At 52.0% G+C, this 18,012-nt stretch overlaps 1 protein-coding gene across 1 annotated transcript; it reads right to left on the bottom strand.

Annotated features, from left to right (window-relative positions):
• Nucleotides 1-889: 889 nt before the first annotated feature.
• Nucleotides 890-12,341, bottom strand: ACER1 (alkaline ceramidase 1). The gene is made up of 7 exons (XM_065699796.1): nt 12,307-12,341; nt 10,312-10,415; nt 4,591-4,705; nt 4,092-4,230; nt 2,906-3,043; nt 2,190-2,327; nt 890-1,416 (listed from the first exon to the last, which is right to left on the bottom strand). Exons 2-7 carry the CDS (start codon nt 10,402-10,404, stop codon nt 1,248-1,250), a joined length of 792 nt encoding a protein of 263 aa, XP_065555868.1. The 5' UTR covers nt 10,405-10,415; nt 12,307-12,341; the 3' UTR covers nt 890-1,247.
• Between the last annotated feature and the right edge of the window lie 5,671 nt (nt 12,342-18,012).

Genomic DNA, 18,012 nt, shown 5'->3' on the forward strand with positions numbered 1-18,012 from the left:
CCTGGGAAGATTATTCCAATGGCTCATTATTCTCATGGTGAAAAGCTTCCCTCTTGTGGGCAGTTTCCCCAGGAGTAACTTGTGCCCATCACCCCTCATCTTTAACATGGGACTCCTTGTAAAAAGGGAGCCTCCATCTTTTTTGTAACCACCCTTTAAATACCAAACATGGTGAGAAAGTTTCAGCAGTTTTTTTTCTCCAGGCTGAACAGTCCCAGCTCTTTCAGCCTTTCCTCTCATGGCTTCCCAGCCCTTGCATCATCTTTATGGCCCTTCTATGGACCCTTTCCAGCCTATCCCCATCCTTTTCTGTATAGCGGGGACCAAAACTGAACAGAGTAACTTTACTCACAGGGACCCAAAAAGCCTGTGGACCCTGCAGTGATGTTGCCTTGTTCTGCCTGCATTGCAGGGAGGAAACCACAGCCACTCTGCCAGCCTCTTCAGAGGACCCAGCCCCGCGACATGTCATGCAGCAAGGCCTGGAGAACAAAAGTGTGTCTCTGCCATCAGCCTTTCAGCAAGCAGAGGAGGCTCCATGTTGCACATGGCCATTGGAGCAGAGCTGGGCAGGAGCACTGGAGGTGGAAGATGGGGTAGAGCACCCCAGGACTTGGGCCAGCAGAGTTTCTTTTGGGCTGTCACACAGGAGGATTTCTCTATAAACGGTTCTGCGTGGGTCAGAGAGAGCTTTGGCTGCCCTGTTTTGGGGAGGACTGGCTGATAACAGGGGATGTGGTGCAGTGAGGGGGAAGAAAGGGGCTCCATGCAAGTCCGTGTCCATAGCTTTAATGCACAGCTCTCCTGAGCAAGACCACATACATCAATAAATAGAATTAATAATAATAATAATAATAATAATAATGAGAGCAGCCCCAACAAACCCAGCTGTCACCAGTTTGGCTTCTGTGTTCTCCACTCTGCCCTTGTCAGCAAAGGGTGCCACCACTTGACTAATGCAGAAGACACAGAAGTACCATCTCCCTCCCCTTCTCAGTAGGGATCTGTTGGAGGAGGAGATCTCTGGTTCCTCGGAGCCAGCCTGGGCAGAGTCTTCCAAGGCATCCGTGGGCTTCCCCCCTGCTCCATGCCCGGCACCACAAGGCCTCAGCTGCTCCCTGCCCCATGGTTAGCCACATTGCCCTTGGCCGAGGAATAGGCACAGAGCCGAGGTGTTCCCCACGCAGATGCACACATGTTCATCACTCACCCCATGCCCGAGGGATGCCTGAGGGATGCCACAAGCTCTAGCACTGCTTGTGGGGTTCCTCCAGGATAACGTAAGGCACCACAACAGGCGAAGAGTCGCTGGGCCAATATCCTATCTTTGGCTTGAACTTTGGCATCTCGTAGTTGATGTCAAAGTAGATGACCAGTGGGCAGCAGTATAGGAGAGACATGGCTATCAGCACATGCCTGGAAAGGAAACAAGAAGGATATTTGTTGGATGGTGGCAACTTCATCTTCTCCTCCTGTACCTTGCAGCAGTGTGTGGCTGGCATTGGCACCATGAGGCTAGAGCCAATGGGTATGCCAATGGCAGGTAAGGATCCCAGCCCTGTGATGCATTTGGGCTGCAGGGAATCTGGGTCCTAGAAGAGCTCTTTGAGTTCGGGTGGGGGCAGTTCCTTGTGCAGAGTGAATGCGTGATACAGGGGACTTAAGCCCCAAACCAAAGCACCCATCCCACCTTGCCTGTGGGTACCACCAGCGCTGGGTATCGGTCCCAGTCATCCCAATGTTCTGTGAGGATGAATCTGAGAGCATACACTGTGTGCAGCATTTAGAGCCACACTTGGCCAGGTGCTGAAGTGTCTCGCCCAAGCAAATCACTGTCTTTCCATTTGGCTATTAAAATAACTCCAAGAACACTGCACCTCATGCAGCTTCCAGGGAGCAGATGCAAGCTGCTTACCTGGAGGGACTTGCAGAACAATTACACTTGCAAAACACCGTTTGGCTGGTGTGGAGGAGGAAAGGGATGGCAAGCAGTAATTAGGACCAAATCCTTGGGCTGGGGCCAGAGTGAGGAGCAGCATCAGTAGTGACAGAGGAACGGGGGAGAAGGTTGGGCAGAGGCTGCTCTCTGATCCAGTATCTCATCCATGCTGCTCTTTCCCCTTAGCAATGGCCCTTTAGCCCTTGAAATGTTTGGCCTGGAGTTCTTGCCTCTGCACTGGAGCCCTTACCAGAAGCTGTGGAAGTAGGGGAAGTTGATGGCCTGCCAGAGTCCACAGAGCCACCGGTCGCTGATCCAGCTGCTGATGGCCAGTACCCACCATACGACCATGACCTTGGCCATCTGGTGAACCCTTCTGTCATTGCACCTGGAAGACACAGGAAGAGAGAGGAAGCAGAGTGTCATGGTGGAACGAAAGAGAGTCTTCAAGAGGACTGGTTCCTGCCTGCACATGCTGATGTGTCAGGGTGAACCCCAGGGAGTTTGTTCAGTATAATATTCATCAGACCACAAGAAGCGTGGCTCTGTTGAGAGGGATTCTGACTTTCTGTGGGTGAGGATGATGCTGGGAGATGCCAAGTCACTCCTATCTTCCTCCTCATCCTGTGGGTTCTAGCAACCCCACTGCTTCCCAAATGCCCCACAAAGGGGAAAAAGCTGCAGAGATGGCAGCTGGGGAGAAGATGCACTCACATCCCATAGACTGTCCCCATTCTGTGTAGCACCCAGACCAGATGGCTTTCTGGTATCCCACTGCCCCCAGCCCCGCTTGTGCCTCATCCTGGTCCCACCCAGGCTGCCCCAGTTCTTTGCTGATAGCACAACATGTGCTTGATGCTTGAAGCTTGGGTTCAATTCACCATTGTGCACAGAGTCACTGCCTCATGTGAGCCTGGCAGGAGATGTGATGGGCCTGCAGATAACCTACCCCAGCCCACTCCTTACTTTTTCAGCTCAAGCCGTGTCAGGTACAGCAGGTGGAAGGCGATGCAGTTGAGTGCGTAGGCATTGAAGGCTGGCTTGATGAAGGACATGAAGGTACTGATCACAGTGGTGATGCCACTCAACCAGAAGAAATGCTTCCTAAAGAGAGTTGGGGAGGTGGGATTGAGTGTCAGTGTCCCCAGGCTTCCCAGTGTGGAAGGATAAGGATAGGAGAGGTCCTGCTTATAGCCTGAGAGAGGAAACCTTCTCCAGCACCTCCAATCTGTTTGCACATGGCTGACCTCAGCCTCTGCAGTAGTCCTGGCAGGAAGGCTGAGTTGTCTGTAGCAGTGCTTTGCTCAAAACCCCCCAGTTAGTCCATGACAGAGTGAGCAACATGGCCCTGAAGGTAACTTGTGCACTTCCATGGTGATGCCAGAGATAACCATTGAGAGGCCAAGGCATCGGGAGCTTTGCACAGGGAAGGGCAGTGAGGTAGGAGTCCCAGCAGTGCTGGGCAGGGCCCTGAGCTGGAAACATGCAGAATTGGGCTGGCTGAGCAACAATAGGACTCAGAGGGGCCTTTCACATGCAAATCCCTTCCAAAGTTCCTTCCCTTCTCCCCCAACCATATCTCCACAGTGAACTCCTGGTGACCTCTTCTTTGGCATGGGAAGAGCAGGCTGGAGCATGTCTTTGCAAGGCTGGGTTCCTGTCCTGCTGATCTGTGCTCACCCAGTGTCCCCATCCCTCCTGCTGGGCTCCCCTTGCCCAGCCAGCCCTCCTGCAAACAGCCTGTGACATGTGGGGTGTTAACTTGCAGCTTGTCCTATGGGAAACCCCAGCAGCCCTCAGGGAAAGCTCTCTCTGGATGGCAGGGATGCTGTGACAGTTGAGCAGCACTGACTGGAAGTGCTCAGGAATGTTTATTTCCTAATTAATGTTGAAATTTTCCATGCAAAGCTTCCTCTGCAGCTTCGCAAAGACGAACAGCTCCAGTCAACAGGAGCTCAGCACAGCCCTTCCCCAGGGGAGGGTTCTCCCCCTGTCAGCACATCCACCACTGCTCGATGGAGGGTCTGATCCCAAAGCAACTGCAGCAGCCTCAGTGCTGACCCCTTGCAGGGGAGCTGGCTGTGAGTCACAGGCATCAATGCCGATGCCTCGTCCCTCAGAGCCTGCAAGCCTTCATCCCTCAGAGTCATACCTGCTCTTGATGCACCTGGGGAAGTAAACCCTTGGGTACCAAACGGCATATGACACAGCCAGCGTCCAGAGGATGGAGAGCTCATCCAAGAGTTGTCCCACGTAGCTCAGGGTCATGTGAAAGTACGTGGAGAAGATTCCTGCAAGGAGCAAAGGACAGCTTGTGTCAGCAAAGCTCCATCCTCGCGTGAGCCTGTCTGGCCTGGGAAGCTCTTGGGGGCCATTCCTAAAGACACACCTTTCCTGAAGAGCAGGGCATGGACCTTGGTGTTAATGGAGGCCTGAGTGAGTCAGTGCACACAGCGCCACAGGGGTTTACTGGGCTGGAAGCTGTGCACCCACAGCAGGAACCATGAGCTGCAGGGCTTCAAGCAGTTCGGTTCCCTACTCCATCTCGCCCCTGTCCTTTGGCCACTAAGAACCAGCCTCCAGAGGTGTCATGAATGAACAGTCAGGTACTCTGGCAACCTGTCTGGTCTTCTCACAACCTTGGCACCTACCTACACACAAGAGCAGGCCAGAGACGAAATACAAGGGCAAGGCACGCTGCTGACAGTACTGCCGGTTCAGGTAGAGCAGGACAGGAGAAAGGATGAAGAAGCTTACATTGCTGATCTGAAAAACAAGAGGCACATTCAGCTTATTGCATGCTCTTGGGCAAGTTCCATCCCACCCCGTGCCTCAGGATCTCCACGTGTGAATAGGATACTAGTGGAAAACATTGCATGGAAGCAGATATCACTCTTGGCACAGGGAGAGAGCAGAGGCGTTTTTCAAGAAGCCAGGCTGGAACTGGAAGGACAGCTCTTGCTGTGACAGGAATGGCTGCAGACATCTGTGCTCCCCATGCAGGCACCTCTTTCGGCTGATGGTTTAGCTTTAGCTGCCCAGTGCCCTCGTGCAAGCTCCCAAAGCTCTTCTGTTTGCAGCCATCTCCCTCTCCTGTCAACCCAGACCTGCCAGAAGTCCCCTGGATTGCTCCTGACCCTCTCAGCCTGCAAGGGGCTGGATGGGTGTGAGGATGAGTTTCCAGTCAGGAAACCCACCATTCCCTGCGGATGGAGAGCAGCAGGACAAGCAGCACCTCATAGGTGGGAATTGGCAGGACTGAGGTGGCGGCCTGTAGTGTGATGTGCACAACCATTTGGCCTGGAGGGGGGGGTTATGCTGGACACTAGTCATTACATGAAGTCATAAACCTCCTTGAAGCATCCCTGCAGTGAAGTTATTGTGCCCTGACTTCCAGCTCTGCAGAAGGGTTTTGCTGACAGACATGGATATGCCTGGGGAGGAGGGGATGGCACTGGGCACTGCTGCTTTGGGGAGCAGCTGATGCTGATGGGCAAAATGTGGGAGCTGGGGAGGAGCAGAGAGTGCCCGAAGCCAGGACCTGTCTGCTGGATCAGGCCCTGCAGCTGAGGACAGAATGAGGTTTGAAACATCCTCACCCTCCGTGGGGTCTGACCCTGACTTTTTCACCTGGTTTTGCAAACTCAGTGGAGGGATAGCACAGGGAAGCACAGCCTCCTCAAGGAAAACTGGTCTTGCTTATGAAAGGCTGGGGCGGTGGTGCTACTATTTGGCTTTCAGACAGGAGGGCAGAGCCATCTGCTTGGTGGCAAGCCGTCAAGGTGGCTTTTATGTCACCCTGACAAGCCTTTTCCTTTCATCTTCCAGCTAGATGCTGACCCAGACCCCGAGCCTGACATCCCCAGCTGGAGTCTCACCCCTCAGCAGCCCTCACATGCACCAGGTACACTGCAGAATTGGTGCTTGGCTTGTGATGTCCCATGAGATCCAAGTTCTTGGTAACAGGGCTGCAAGTCACAGGGGTGTTGTCTTGTATATGAAACACTCCCTCTCATATTCCAGAGGGAAAAATGCTTAATGTAAGGTCTCTATTCCCTTTAACACCTGGAGATTAATCTTGAATTTCACTAAGGCTTTCTTGAAACAAGTTGATGCTCCCATTAACAGCAATTCTCAAGCTAAATCCATTGGTTTTCCATAAGTTCTTAGAGGCAAATCCAGGCCTATTCCCATTCCAGCTATGAAAAGAGAAGTGCTGCTCCCCATTGCACACTTGTGTTCAACCCGTTCAGAAATGATGGAGAAACCAAACGATGTGCTAAAATAACAACTGTGCTGCAAACGCTTCTTTTCCTGGGAAATGGTTAAAGAGACAAGCAGGGATAGCAGGAAGAGAACGAAGGCCTGCAGAAGAGGCAGCAGTGTACAAGTTCCAGCATGCACATCAGCGTGAGGAAATGCGGGAGCCTGAGGTTGCATATGGAGAGCTCTGGATCGCTGCTGCAGCAGGCGTTGCAACAGGGACATTAATTACATGATAGCATTGTTATAACTTCATTAATTCAGTATTAGATGAGCAAGATCAGATATCAGAGGGGAGGGATGATCAGGGGAATTGCGCCAAGAGGATCAAAAAGATAAAGTGGTTCCTTGCAGAGCAGCCAAACTCAGAGCATAGGGGAGAGCCACTACAAAACCACATCTGTGGAGGACACAGAGCCTTCATCCCTCATCGGATCCAAGCCTTGCTTTAAGTGCTGTCTTATACCTTCCCAATCAAATGTGATTGGGAGCGGGTTGCTCCTTGTTCTCCCTTTAGGAAGTTTTTGCAGAGTCTCTGCTCACTCTGAGTCCCACAGCACAGCTTCTTCTTATACCTGGTCATACCGGCCAGGAGGCACCGGCTCCCTCTGCCTGGGATGCCAGGGAGATAAGAGAGTGGTGATGGAGCCGAGGTGAGATCTGACCTGTGAGAGTCACCCAGCTCTGTGTCTTTCCACAGTGTGAGCTCACAGTGATGTCCCGCTTCCTAACAAGTGTGATTTGTTGCTCCAGGTCCCTAAGTCAAGCCTGCCTGTACTGGCATTTGCTTCTTTCACTAGAAGAAAACGGCGACTGGGATCAGTGACATGCCTCTCATGCTGCTGTGTTAGTAGGATCATTGGAAAGGCCCTGGGGTTTCTGGAACTCAGCACTTTGCAGCCTGAGATGGAGGGAGAGACCTGCAGAGAACCTGTTTGCATCTCTACCCATGCCAGGGTGAGAAAAAGCCTCCAGTAAGGACTGGGAGAGGAGATGCTGGTTTGCAGGGCTCTGCCTGGCCCTGTGAGCATGGCAGCAGTGCAATAGCAGCCAAGGCATGTGCTGGTCCTGCCACAAGACAGGCATTTTCTGCAGTGAAAGGAGATTTCTGCAAGACTCACTGCAGTGCATTCATTCACTTACAGGCCAGCCAACCAGCTTTAGCCGGCAGAAGAGCCCACAGGGCCAGAGTGAATACCTCAGGGGCTCTCCAGACCTGTATAGCAAGTTCCTAATAGCCAGACCTGCGTAGCAGAAGATGAAGCTGTGTGTCACACTGGTGCTTTGGGCAGGAAGCAGCAGTTGTGTAGTGTCTGCAGAGTGCCAGGCAAGGAGCTGCCATACTCCTGCACACGGCTTCCTAGGCAGACTGAGAGCAATGCTGAGGATTGGGGTGTCATTACCAGCACCGTGGATCAGTCATTTCAGAAAGAAATGAGGGTAGAAAGACAATTCCCAGATGGATGACCCTCGGGGAGCACAATACGGTTCTCCTACGAGCAGCCAGGAGACAATACATTTCTGGGTCACTGAGTCACTATAAATAGTTAGTGCTTTGTTGCTGAACTGCACCCAGTCATGAGCCACTGTGTATTATTAGGTACTTAAAGATACTGTTTACATTCTTTGCTCATACCCTTGGTGCTTATGTCTAATAAAAAGCATCCAACCCGAGCAGACCTGAGAGGGAGTGCGGCTGGCACAGAGCAAATCTCAGCAGCACAAAGCTGCCCTGCTTGAGCCCTGGGAAGAAGATGTTGCAGAGGATGCTCCGTTAGGAAACCCTGCTGATTTAGTGGTGCAGGAGCCTTGGGTAGGAGCTGGCTGGATTCCCAGCCAGTCTAAAGCTCTGGCTAACTGATGCTGAAGTCAATACTGATATAATTATCTCATGGGCAGGCTAGTGAGATAAGGCTCATAAAGCTTGCCACAGGGAGGAAGCAATCTGAATATAGGAAACAAATGAAGAGAGAAGAGGAAATCTATGCTGGGAGGATCATATCTGAGACAGAGCCCTGGATCTGAAACATGCTGCTGGCAGCAGGGGTAACTGGGGATCTCAGTTTGGTCCAGTTTCTGTGGTTCCCCCCTTTAGGGCACATCAGAAGGAGCCTGATCCTGTGAGAGAGCCCAGAGCAGGAAGAGAGCTCCCCTGGTGCTGCTTTCTCTAAACAGAAACTGCATGTTAAGACAGAAGCTGCAGAAGTGGTACCCTGCGCCTGCACTCTGCTGAGCAACGTGAGCTGGTTGAAGCATCCTGGCAAGAAGGAGGTAAGTGCAGGGACCAAAACAAGCTCTTTCTCTGCTGGGAAACAGATGTCCTGTGTTCATATATAGAGAGGAACAAGAGCTAGTTTAATCACTGTAAAACATCCTGCAGGGTTTGCTCTGTCCCAGTGTCTCTGTGTTCCTGGATATCGCACTAGTTTGTATGGAAACACGCATTGGGGAAGTTTTCCTCTCCCGAAGGAAAGCTGTGTCTGAGTCCTACCAATTGAAAACCCCCTGAGAAGCCCACTGCCTCGAAGGTGGTGTGGTATGGAAACATGGGAGATGGCTGTGGCTAGCAGGGACTCAGTCCACAACAGGCACCTGGGTAAGATTTTCAGGAATAGCTGTGTAATATAGAAACGTGGGCCACAAAACAACCTAGGCCAGCTACAAGTTAATGTTTTATGGGTATGAGAGGGCTGTGGGCCCTAAGAAAGATAGTTATGCTTCTGGCCACACCAGGTGATGTCTACAAGTTACACGCATTATGGAGAGCTCCTGAGATCCTTGGTGTGTTCAGGATCCTGACCACTCTGTGTAAATCAGGATCCTTATGAAACTGGTGTCTCAGCAACAAAGACACATATGAAGTATGCTGCCTATGTACTAAGGCAGGAGGTGAGGCACGTTCATCTCCCACAATGAACTCTGATTCAAACCTAAACTTCCAGAATTCCTGCTCTGTGTGGGAATCAGCCCCTCCGCAATGGTGCCAGTGACACCCCCAAACACAGCTGCCTTTGGCACCTCCAGTTACATAGGAAATGCTGGTGTGAGTATAAAGGCTTTCTGTACCTCCTTGCTTTGCAGCTCTGAGCCCATCCAGAAGGGATGCAATTGGAACAGGCAACAGCACAACACGTTCAGCGGGATGCTGGGGGGATGCAGGATTTGGCCTGCACGGGCAGATCTTTAGTTGTTAGCCGTCTCAAAGAGAAGTGACTATATATATACAGCCCGAGCATCCCTCCTGTGAGACTCTGGCTGGGCAATTAGAGCTGGGGAGCTGCGGGATGCGGGTAAAGGAATTATTGTTGTTATAGGCAATTTATTAAAAGCAGGAAATGCTTTAAAAAAAAGAGGAAGAGACATTTCCATGAGAACAAGACCTTCTAGTGTTAGACAGTAATTGCTAAAAGTTGTAAACAAGGCCTTTGGAAGGTTGTAAATCCACATGCCTCACACCCCTGCTAGCCTGTAATTGCACTGAGGTAGGAGGACATGCTTGCAGAGACTGGTTATCCACCGAGTCCTCTGCAGACACATGCGGATGCTTCCAGCCATGCTTGAGCCAGAAAGCTTTATTCAAGGGACTGGCACTGGATGGAGCCTGATTTATAAAGGATTATAGGAGGTGAAATCAGCTCACGCATCAGCTTTCCTTGGTTGTGAGTTCCGGATTCCCAACCTGCCTGACACGGTTCATGCAAGAGCTGTCTCTCATTTTGCCACTCCTGTACATTTAGCTGGAATATATGAGCCCTGTGTGGGACTTAACCCAGTTGGCAGGAGAGCTGCAGGACTGGTATAACAGGATCTCACAAATCTGGGCTAAGGAGCACTGCCAGTGTTCTCACTGGGAATTCAGCCCTACACATGCCACGAGCACCCCTGACCCCAGCTCGTTTTGTGGGCAACTGGCTGTTGTGAGCAAGAAAAGTCCCATGGTTGACCTGAAGCTCAGAAAACCTTCCCCATACTGGCACCCTCCAACACCAGGAAGTCCAAAGGAGCAAACAGGGGGAAGAAAACAAGGTTGTCCCGTCCCATCTCATCTCCCAAAAGCAGCTCATGGGTGCCCGCGCCCCAGCCTGCCCTTGGCACGCGCCCACACTCACGGTGTTGTAGTACTCGGCAATGATTTGCGAGCGCTCAAAGTTGCCTTCACACCAGTCGACTTCAGCACTCTGGTAGGAGAAAATGCTCGGCATCGTTGGGCTACCTTTGCAGAAGGGAGAGGAGCAGGTTAGTTTTGTTAGCTTGAACCCAAAGGGAACGTGGAGGCACGCGCTGCGCCTGCCTCTTGCACACACGCTCGCTTCACGCCAGCCTGCTCAAGCACAGCATCTTACCCTGCTAAGGAAGACTCATCCTCTTCCCAACACCCATCGCACTGCAGACAACGTCCTGCTCTGTCCCCACAACACAGGAGGGATGAACCACTTCAGGAAATGTTCTTGAGCTCTGAGCCGCTGAGTGGTCACCACAGCCCCATCCACGGCACTAACAGCTCTCATCAGGAGCTTTTGTGGCCATGCGATGCTTCCCCATTTCAGCCCTGTCCTTGTCACCCTGTCTTCTCTCTTCTCTTCACTTTCTTTATGACTCAGGTCTTCCTTCTGAGAGGACTTCCCTGTACTTTGTAGGCTGTGAACTACCTTTTGGGAGTGGACAACTCTGTAGGGTTCATTTCTCATTGGCTCTGTTCTCCTTAGTCGTTTCTCAGCATCTTCCTGAGGGCAGGAAAGCTCAAGCCCTGGAGCACCAGCACAGACCCTGGATATTACTGGAGTCCTGGGGGCACAGAGTGCTGGAAGGTGTCTCTTCGGTGGCAGTGATTTCATGTTGAATGCACTCCCATCCTGGTTTCCCAGTGAAAGCATCAGAGCTTCACACCTCAAATGGGATGTCCAATGCCAAGTCCCCCAGCCTGGCTCCTGATAGTGGCAGAAGCTGCAGCTCCAAGTGGGATTCTGTAATGATCTAAACTTTTGCCTGTTTTTCTTCTCCATGCCAAAGACTTTCCTACCCTCAGTGTAAGCACCATTTCTCAGCTCTCTCTTATTAACTTGAAGAAGTAGAAGTTCTGGTCAAGTTTCCTATTTGGCATATTTTGTTTCAGATCCTTGAGACTTTGGAGCTGTTTTAGAATCTGATAGATGGGTTCCACCTTTGGGAGCACCATCCAAACCCTAGCAGCTGCGTATTTGGTACACAAGAGCCACAGAAACTCCCTGGAGCTGAGCAGTTAAGTCCCTGCCTGGACTGTGCTGAACTAACCCATGCAGAATGAGCGGGTACTGGGGTGACACGAAGCACTCCAGTAGCATCTCTGAGCTCCCGAGGCTCTGTTGGGAAACAGAACTTTCTGCTCCTTGAAAGTCCTTTTGGCTTTGAGTCTAATGCAGGGAAGGGAAGTTCATCTTAAAACCACTCATCAGTTGAGATGTTCTTGAGGAGCAGCAGTCAAGTCCATGTTTGCACCGGTGTCAGCTGAGTCACACCACCAAGTTCAGCGGTTGCCGTAGCTGTGCAGTGATGTGAAGCTACCACAGCTTCCTCTGCTTTCTTCCCAAGAAGAAGAAGTTCAAAGGGAGAACACATGGGAGTGTAACACTAATACAAACAAGCTCTTCTGTAACCTCCTGCTCCAACCAGATAAACTGACTTGTGGATAAACCTCCCCTGCTCTTTTACAATTGCAAGTTAATGATGCCCTCTCTTTAATCCAGGCTGGCTGGTTCCCCAGAGCAGGGCAGATCACAGATACAGAAAGAAGACAATAAAAGAGATGGCAGGCAGATTGGTTTGAGGTTTGACTCTTCCTGATCTTGGGTTTCCACGTGCTCACCTACACCACAGTGACTCTCCTGATCCCTGGTGCTCTGCATTAAGATTTTACAGTGATGCAAGTGGTTGCATAGGGGAAAAGAAGAAGCCAAGTGGAGACGGTAGATCCCATCTCCTAGCTGAGCAGATGTCAGCCAAGAGATGGTGAAGGATAGAGGAGTTTGAGACAGAAGAAGTAAAAAGGAACAGACAAACCAAAGCAGCAACCAGAGTGCCCAGCAGCTGCTGGCTTGCTGCTCACCTCTCTTCCCAGCCTGGCTTACCTCTGTTCCCTTGGGATGGACCAGCACTGCTTCCACACGGTGAGACGAAGCGTCGGGAGCTCCAAGGTCTCTAGCAAAGCTGGAGGAGCAACCTGCCCTGCCGCTCTAGCACTGAAGGAGTGCCCACGGTGTGAGCTCACTGGGAGCAGCCACCAGAATATACCCTTGCTCCGTCCCTAAGGAAAGCCTTGGGATGAGACAAGAGCCATGCGCACCCTCCAGGCAAGCCTGCCAGTCCCCCCAAAGGAAACATATTGGCTGGAGGGTTTATATCTGTGCACCCAAATGGGCAGGGGCAGAGAGGGAGGGCAGGGAAGCGTGAGCTGGAAGAGCGGGTAGCAATGCAGCCTGAAATCATCAGTGTGCCCCTAGGCAGGTTCCCGGCGCACGCGCACACACCCCAATCCCAACCCTGTTTTTCCCAGGGGAGGGACTGATCCGTACAGCCCTCGCAGAGCTGGCTAAACCCCAGGAAACCAGGTTGCACCAAAACGCACATGGCAAGATGCTGCTGCCTCCGTTTCTCGGGGTTTCGATTGAAGCTGCTCTTCAGCTTCGCCCCAAATCCCGGTTTATTATCCGAAAGAATGTTATTCTCAAGTCACACCTCTTCTAGTGAGTTTATTTTGCTGCTGAGTTCAAGCGCTGCATGAATAGGACACTTTTGGGTGACTGCTTTACAAGCATTTTCCTCCTGAATCCCATCAGGAGGTCAAGAAAATTGGCAGCGATAAAACATTTCCCCCAAATCAACTGTTTTTCCCTAAATTTAGAGTTGGGAAAAGATGAAATATGGTGCTTTCTGAAACATAACAGCTTATTATTTCATCAGTTCTTCCAGTCGAAGCAAGGGAGACAACCCATTCAGCATCATCTCAAGGCAGGGTCAGATCAAGATCCAAGATGTCTCTGAAGAGTAGGGATCACACCGCTGTGATACCAGATCTGCTCCAGGGACTGGCTCTTTGGGAATCTGAACCATTCATTGTGTTACTTCCATGAAGAGGAGCGTACCTGGGAGCCCCAAGCTGCGCAACACCTCCCAGAGGTGCCAGGGCTTACAAAAGCCTCCCAAACCCATGGGCAATGTGGAATGAAAGGGTAATGAACCTCTGAAGCAGCTTCTGTTACAGCACGGGGGAGCCTCTGTTACATACAACTAAGTCAAGGCTGGGTGTCTTGCTAGGACAGCCAGTGCAGCTTGAAGCAGAAGACCAAAGGCAATCCCCAGTGAGATGCTCTTACCGCCTGCTGTCAACACTTGTGGGAGTCTGGGGGGAATCCGCTTCTTACTCACTTATAACTCCTGGATGTGCTGTGTGAGTAGGAGATGGAGCTCACATGCTGAAAGAAGCTGTCCGGTTCCCCAGGGAATCTCAGTGGGAAGCAAGTGGTGACTTGCCCATCCCAATGCAAAGGCAGGCAGGTGAGGTACAGTGTCAGGCAGGGAAGGTGGCAGAGTTGCATCTGAAACTAAGACAGATGCTGGCCCATATGAACATCCTTGAAAAGAATGAGTTTTCCCCCCACCAAAACCTATGGCATCCTTGGCATGAGCAAAGCACCCAAACAGCACTGGGACATCCTGTGCCACACGATGAATAAAACTGGGAAGGATGTCACAGATCCACATCTTCCCTGATTCATCAATAAGGAGGTCATAAAGAGAGGCTGATTTCCTGGTGAGTCCTCCTTCCCAGCTCATCCTAATGGCTACATTCTCCTGCCTGTGGTCAGAAGGCCTGGGATGCTCAGGATGCTGACATGGAAGTGGGCTGGGAGATGGGGGGCCCAGGAAGCACAGGGGCGAAGCAGTCTGGGCCTCATGTGGGACTTATACAGAGAGATCCCTGTGTGTGAGTCTTCTTTCTCCCAAAGCTTCACCCCAGATCTCAACTTCTTGCAAAGACTTGCTGCTTCCTCTCCACCTTTCTCCTAATATGTGACATCTCAGCTAGGTCAAATGTGTCTCTTCTTTGTGGAGATCAGTGATGAGTGGTGTCCCTCAGGGGCTGGTTGAGACTGAGACGAGGTCTTAGGCAGAAGCTCTTCCCTGTGAGGGTGCTGAGGCGCTGGCACAGGGTGCCCAGAGAAGCTGTGGCTGCCCCATCCCTGGCAGTGCTCAAGGCCAGGTTGGACACAGGGGCTTGGAGCAAGCTGCTCCAGTGGGAGGGGTCCCTGCCCGGGGCAGGAGTTGGAGCTGGAGGAGCTTTAAGGTCCCTTCCAACCCAAACCTCATCCTGTCCCCTTATCTGCTCCCTTCTCGCTCCCTGGAACTGATGCCATCTTGCAAGATCCCAGGCAATGACCCAGGCTTTGTGATATGGGACAATCTGGAGACCCTCTTCCCAGCTCCTCTGCCTGTCTGCCCTCCCTTGGCAGGCAGTGGGGTCTGGGGGTATTGCACTGAGATTGCTGAGAGGGGCAGTGAAAGGGGCAGGGGCTGTCACAGGAGCTGAGCCTGCACCCTTGGGGCCCAAGGGCAAGTGTGTTATAACCTTTATAAGCTGCGGTGAGGAAGCGGTTCTGCTGCTGGTGCCACCAAAACAGGGACATGGGCAATCTGCAGGGCATGTTTGAGAGGATCCAGTTGATGAACTTGAGGCTGGTCCTCCCTGCCTTGTCCTGTGGCACCTCAGATGGATGCTGATGACACGGGGTATGTTTCTGAGAAGCCCACGTGGAGAAGCTGTGGCTCAGAGGCACGTGTCTATTTATTGCCTTGGCTGGTGTAGGGCCGTGACTGTTGGCAGAGGGGCAGAAACCAAGAGCTGGGGCAGGGAGGGTGAGATGGGAGTGCTGGCATCCTGCATCCCTGCTGCTGTTGGCTCAGCACGTGTGAGTCAGAGCCCTGGGGTGGAAGGAGATGGGATGACTTCGCTCCGTTCTCACAGAGAGGGTGAGTCGGGAGGGTACCCAGGGAATTCTGGCTCCCCATTGCTCTGCCTGGGCACAGGAAGGCCCTGGAGCAGCCTGGACAGGCTCCATTCTGCTGCCAGCTCTTGCTTTTGGTACATGACTCCAGGGCTGCAATTTCATTCTTCCACACATAAAAACACAGGCAGGTGACCTGGGAGCCGTGCTAATGCTGAACACTTCGATAATCCCTGTCACTCATGACTCCACAGGGCAGGAATCGAGTCCTCTGCTTGGTTCGGAAGCTGTTGAGCAAATTGCGGTCTGGAAGAAATAATAACAGCAGCAGGAGACGTGCTAAAACTGGATGTGCTTTACAGAGCCAAATGAAAGCATTTGTCTCCATTGCTGCTGTAAAGCCTACCGGGAGCAATGTACCCACTCTCCTTCACCTCTGCAGAGCTGTAAATATCTCTATTTCTTCACCAGGTAGGGCAGGAGCTCCAGGCAACCAAAAAGCATCAGGAGCAACAGCAAAGACGGATTGCTCCCCACGCGAGGTGTGGCTTTGAAGTCTCAAATGCCTGAAATACCCTCTCTTTACAACATCGCGGCTCTGGTGCTTGTGCAGATGGGGCTCTAGAGGAGCAGAGCTCAAGTCTTGTCAGGTTCCAGGGTCTCAGGGTCCAGGAGAAATTCCCCATCAATCCATCATCATTGAGCAACCGCTCTATTATCTTTACTCCAGGCAGGATGCCATACCAGCTAACCCAGCAGTCTTTGTCAGTCTGACCACCCCGGGCTTGTTTGGAAATACAGACAGGTTTAAATCAAATGCCTTAATTGCTAATAGTAACAGCAGCAAGAGCAATAATTAGAGGAAGTTCTCCCGGCGCTGTCATCCGTCACATGCGCTTCGCGGTGCGGTTGTGTTGTGCCACGGGGATTTGATAACTCAGCAGGAGTTACCTGCTGGATGCGCAGGGCTAAGCAGAGATGTAGAATCCCAGCCTGGTCTGGGCTGAAGGGACCTTAAAGCTCCTCCAGCTCCAACCCCTGCCACGGGCAGGGACCCCTTCCACTGGAGCAGCTTGCTCCAAGCCCCTGTGTCCAACCTGGCCTTGAGCACTGCCAGGGATGGGGCAGCCACAGCTTCTGGGCAACCCTTCTTGTAGATGAAAATAGAAAGTGCCTAAGTCAGGAGAGAGAAAAATCCCCTTGTTCTTGGCAGTGCTGAACCAGCCCAGCCAGGGCTCTCAAACACAGCGAGGGCTGCCTTGGGTGCCATCAGGTTGCCAGTTGAGCAGACCCGGAGCAGGGAGGAAGGGGTATAAGAAAGAAGGCAAGCAGGAAATAAGCCTGCCCCATCTTCTGGTGGTCAGTGACTTAATACTTCCTTAGCCAGAGGTCCTGGGCCATCATGTTTAACCAGTCAGAACAGACCAATCCTGTCTATGTCCATCTCATGCTTTTAAAGGTGATTTTTTTGAGGTCATATCCTGTGGAAATGACATTCAGCTTAAATAGGTGCTGGGTGAGAAAGTACCTCCTTTTGCCTATCTGCTACCTGTTGCCTGCGTTGAGCGCCCTCCATGTGGGTCAGTTCTGGAGTGGGAAATCATGTTCCCTGCTCCCATCCTCCAGACCCTTCGCTGCATTTCCCCTGCAACCTCCCCATCCCATATGGGTCATTCCCAGAGCACATCCCTGTGCCTTGCTTAGTTTCCTATCTCCATTCAGAGGAGCACATCCCATCCCAGATGCTTTGAAACCTCTGTCTGCCTACAAGAAGAAATGGAGATCCCCTCCTAGCAGAGAGCATCCTTTATGATTCAAACTCTACCCTGACAGATACAAGCAATGCTTGTGTCCTCCTGCGAGCTATGTACCAGCCCCTGCCTGTGTGCCCATGCCTGCGCAGTAACACACGTCCATGTCAAGAACATGCCACTCTCCTGCAGATCCTGGTCTTGGTGGCCTTAACACAGAGCTGGGTGCATCCCTGAAGATGTCTTGTCCTCTCCTCACACTCCCTAGGAAGCTCCTGATGCCTTTTGCTTAAAGACCTTTAAGACCATCGAGCCCAGACATTAACCTGGCACTGCCAAGTCCACCACTAACCCATGTCGCTGAGCACCACACTTCCAGGGATGGTGACTCCACCACTTCCCTGGGCTTCCTGCTCCAGTGCTTGACAGCCCTTCCTTCTGGAGAAGAAATTGTTGCTAATATCCAAGCTAAACTTCCCCTGGTGCAACCTGATGGGCAACCAACAGACCAAAATCTAGGGAGAAGCTGGTGGGGAACATGCCTTCCATTGAAGATCCATTCCTTCCCCCACTGGCCCTCGCCAGCATAGACGTTTTCCTTTCTTCACTGAATAACTCCCCGTTTCTTCACTATATTGTTCACTTTTTACATTTCCAGCTTTCCCTTTCCCAGAGGGACTAAACCCCATCTCTAAATAAGAAAACCAACTGGTCCTGAGAGCTCAGGAGTCTGCGGGCAACTGGGAGATAAATCCAAAGGGCCCAAAATAGCCCCAGGTTGGTGCAATTCACTTGACTTCCTGCTTGCCTCAGGACTGAGTTTGGCTCTGAAATAGCTCCGAGGTGTGGGCTCAGCCCTGCCTGCCTCTGACCTGACCTGGGGCCCCATCCCAGCTCCAAAGGCACGTGCAAGGGGAGGATGCGGTGCTGGTGTGTGATGCTGTGGTGGGAAGGAGGGAGCTTTCCCAGTGCCAAGCTCTTTCCCAAGCCCACCCCTGCGAGGATTCCTGCCCACACCCTCGCAGGAGGGCGAGAGGGTTGCACAAGGGCTGGTGATGGAGGAGGCTGCTCTGGGAACGCA

Source organism: Lathamus discolor, chromosome 21 (assembly GCF_037157495.1).
Source record: "Lathamus discolor isolate bLatDis1 chromosome 21, bLatDis1.hap1, whole genome shotgun sequence".
Taxonomy (NCBI): domain Eukaryota; kingdom Metazoa; phylum Chordata; class Aves; order Psittaciformes; family Psittacidae; genus Lathamus; species Lathamus discolor.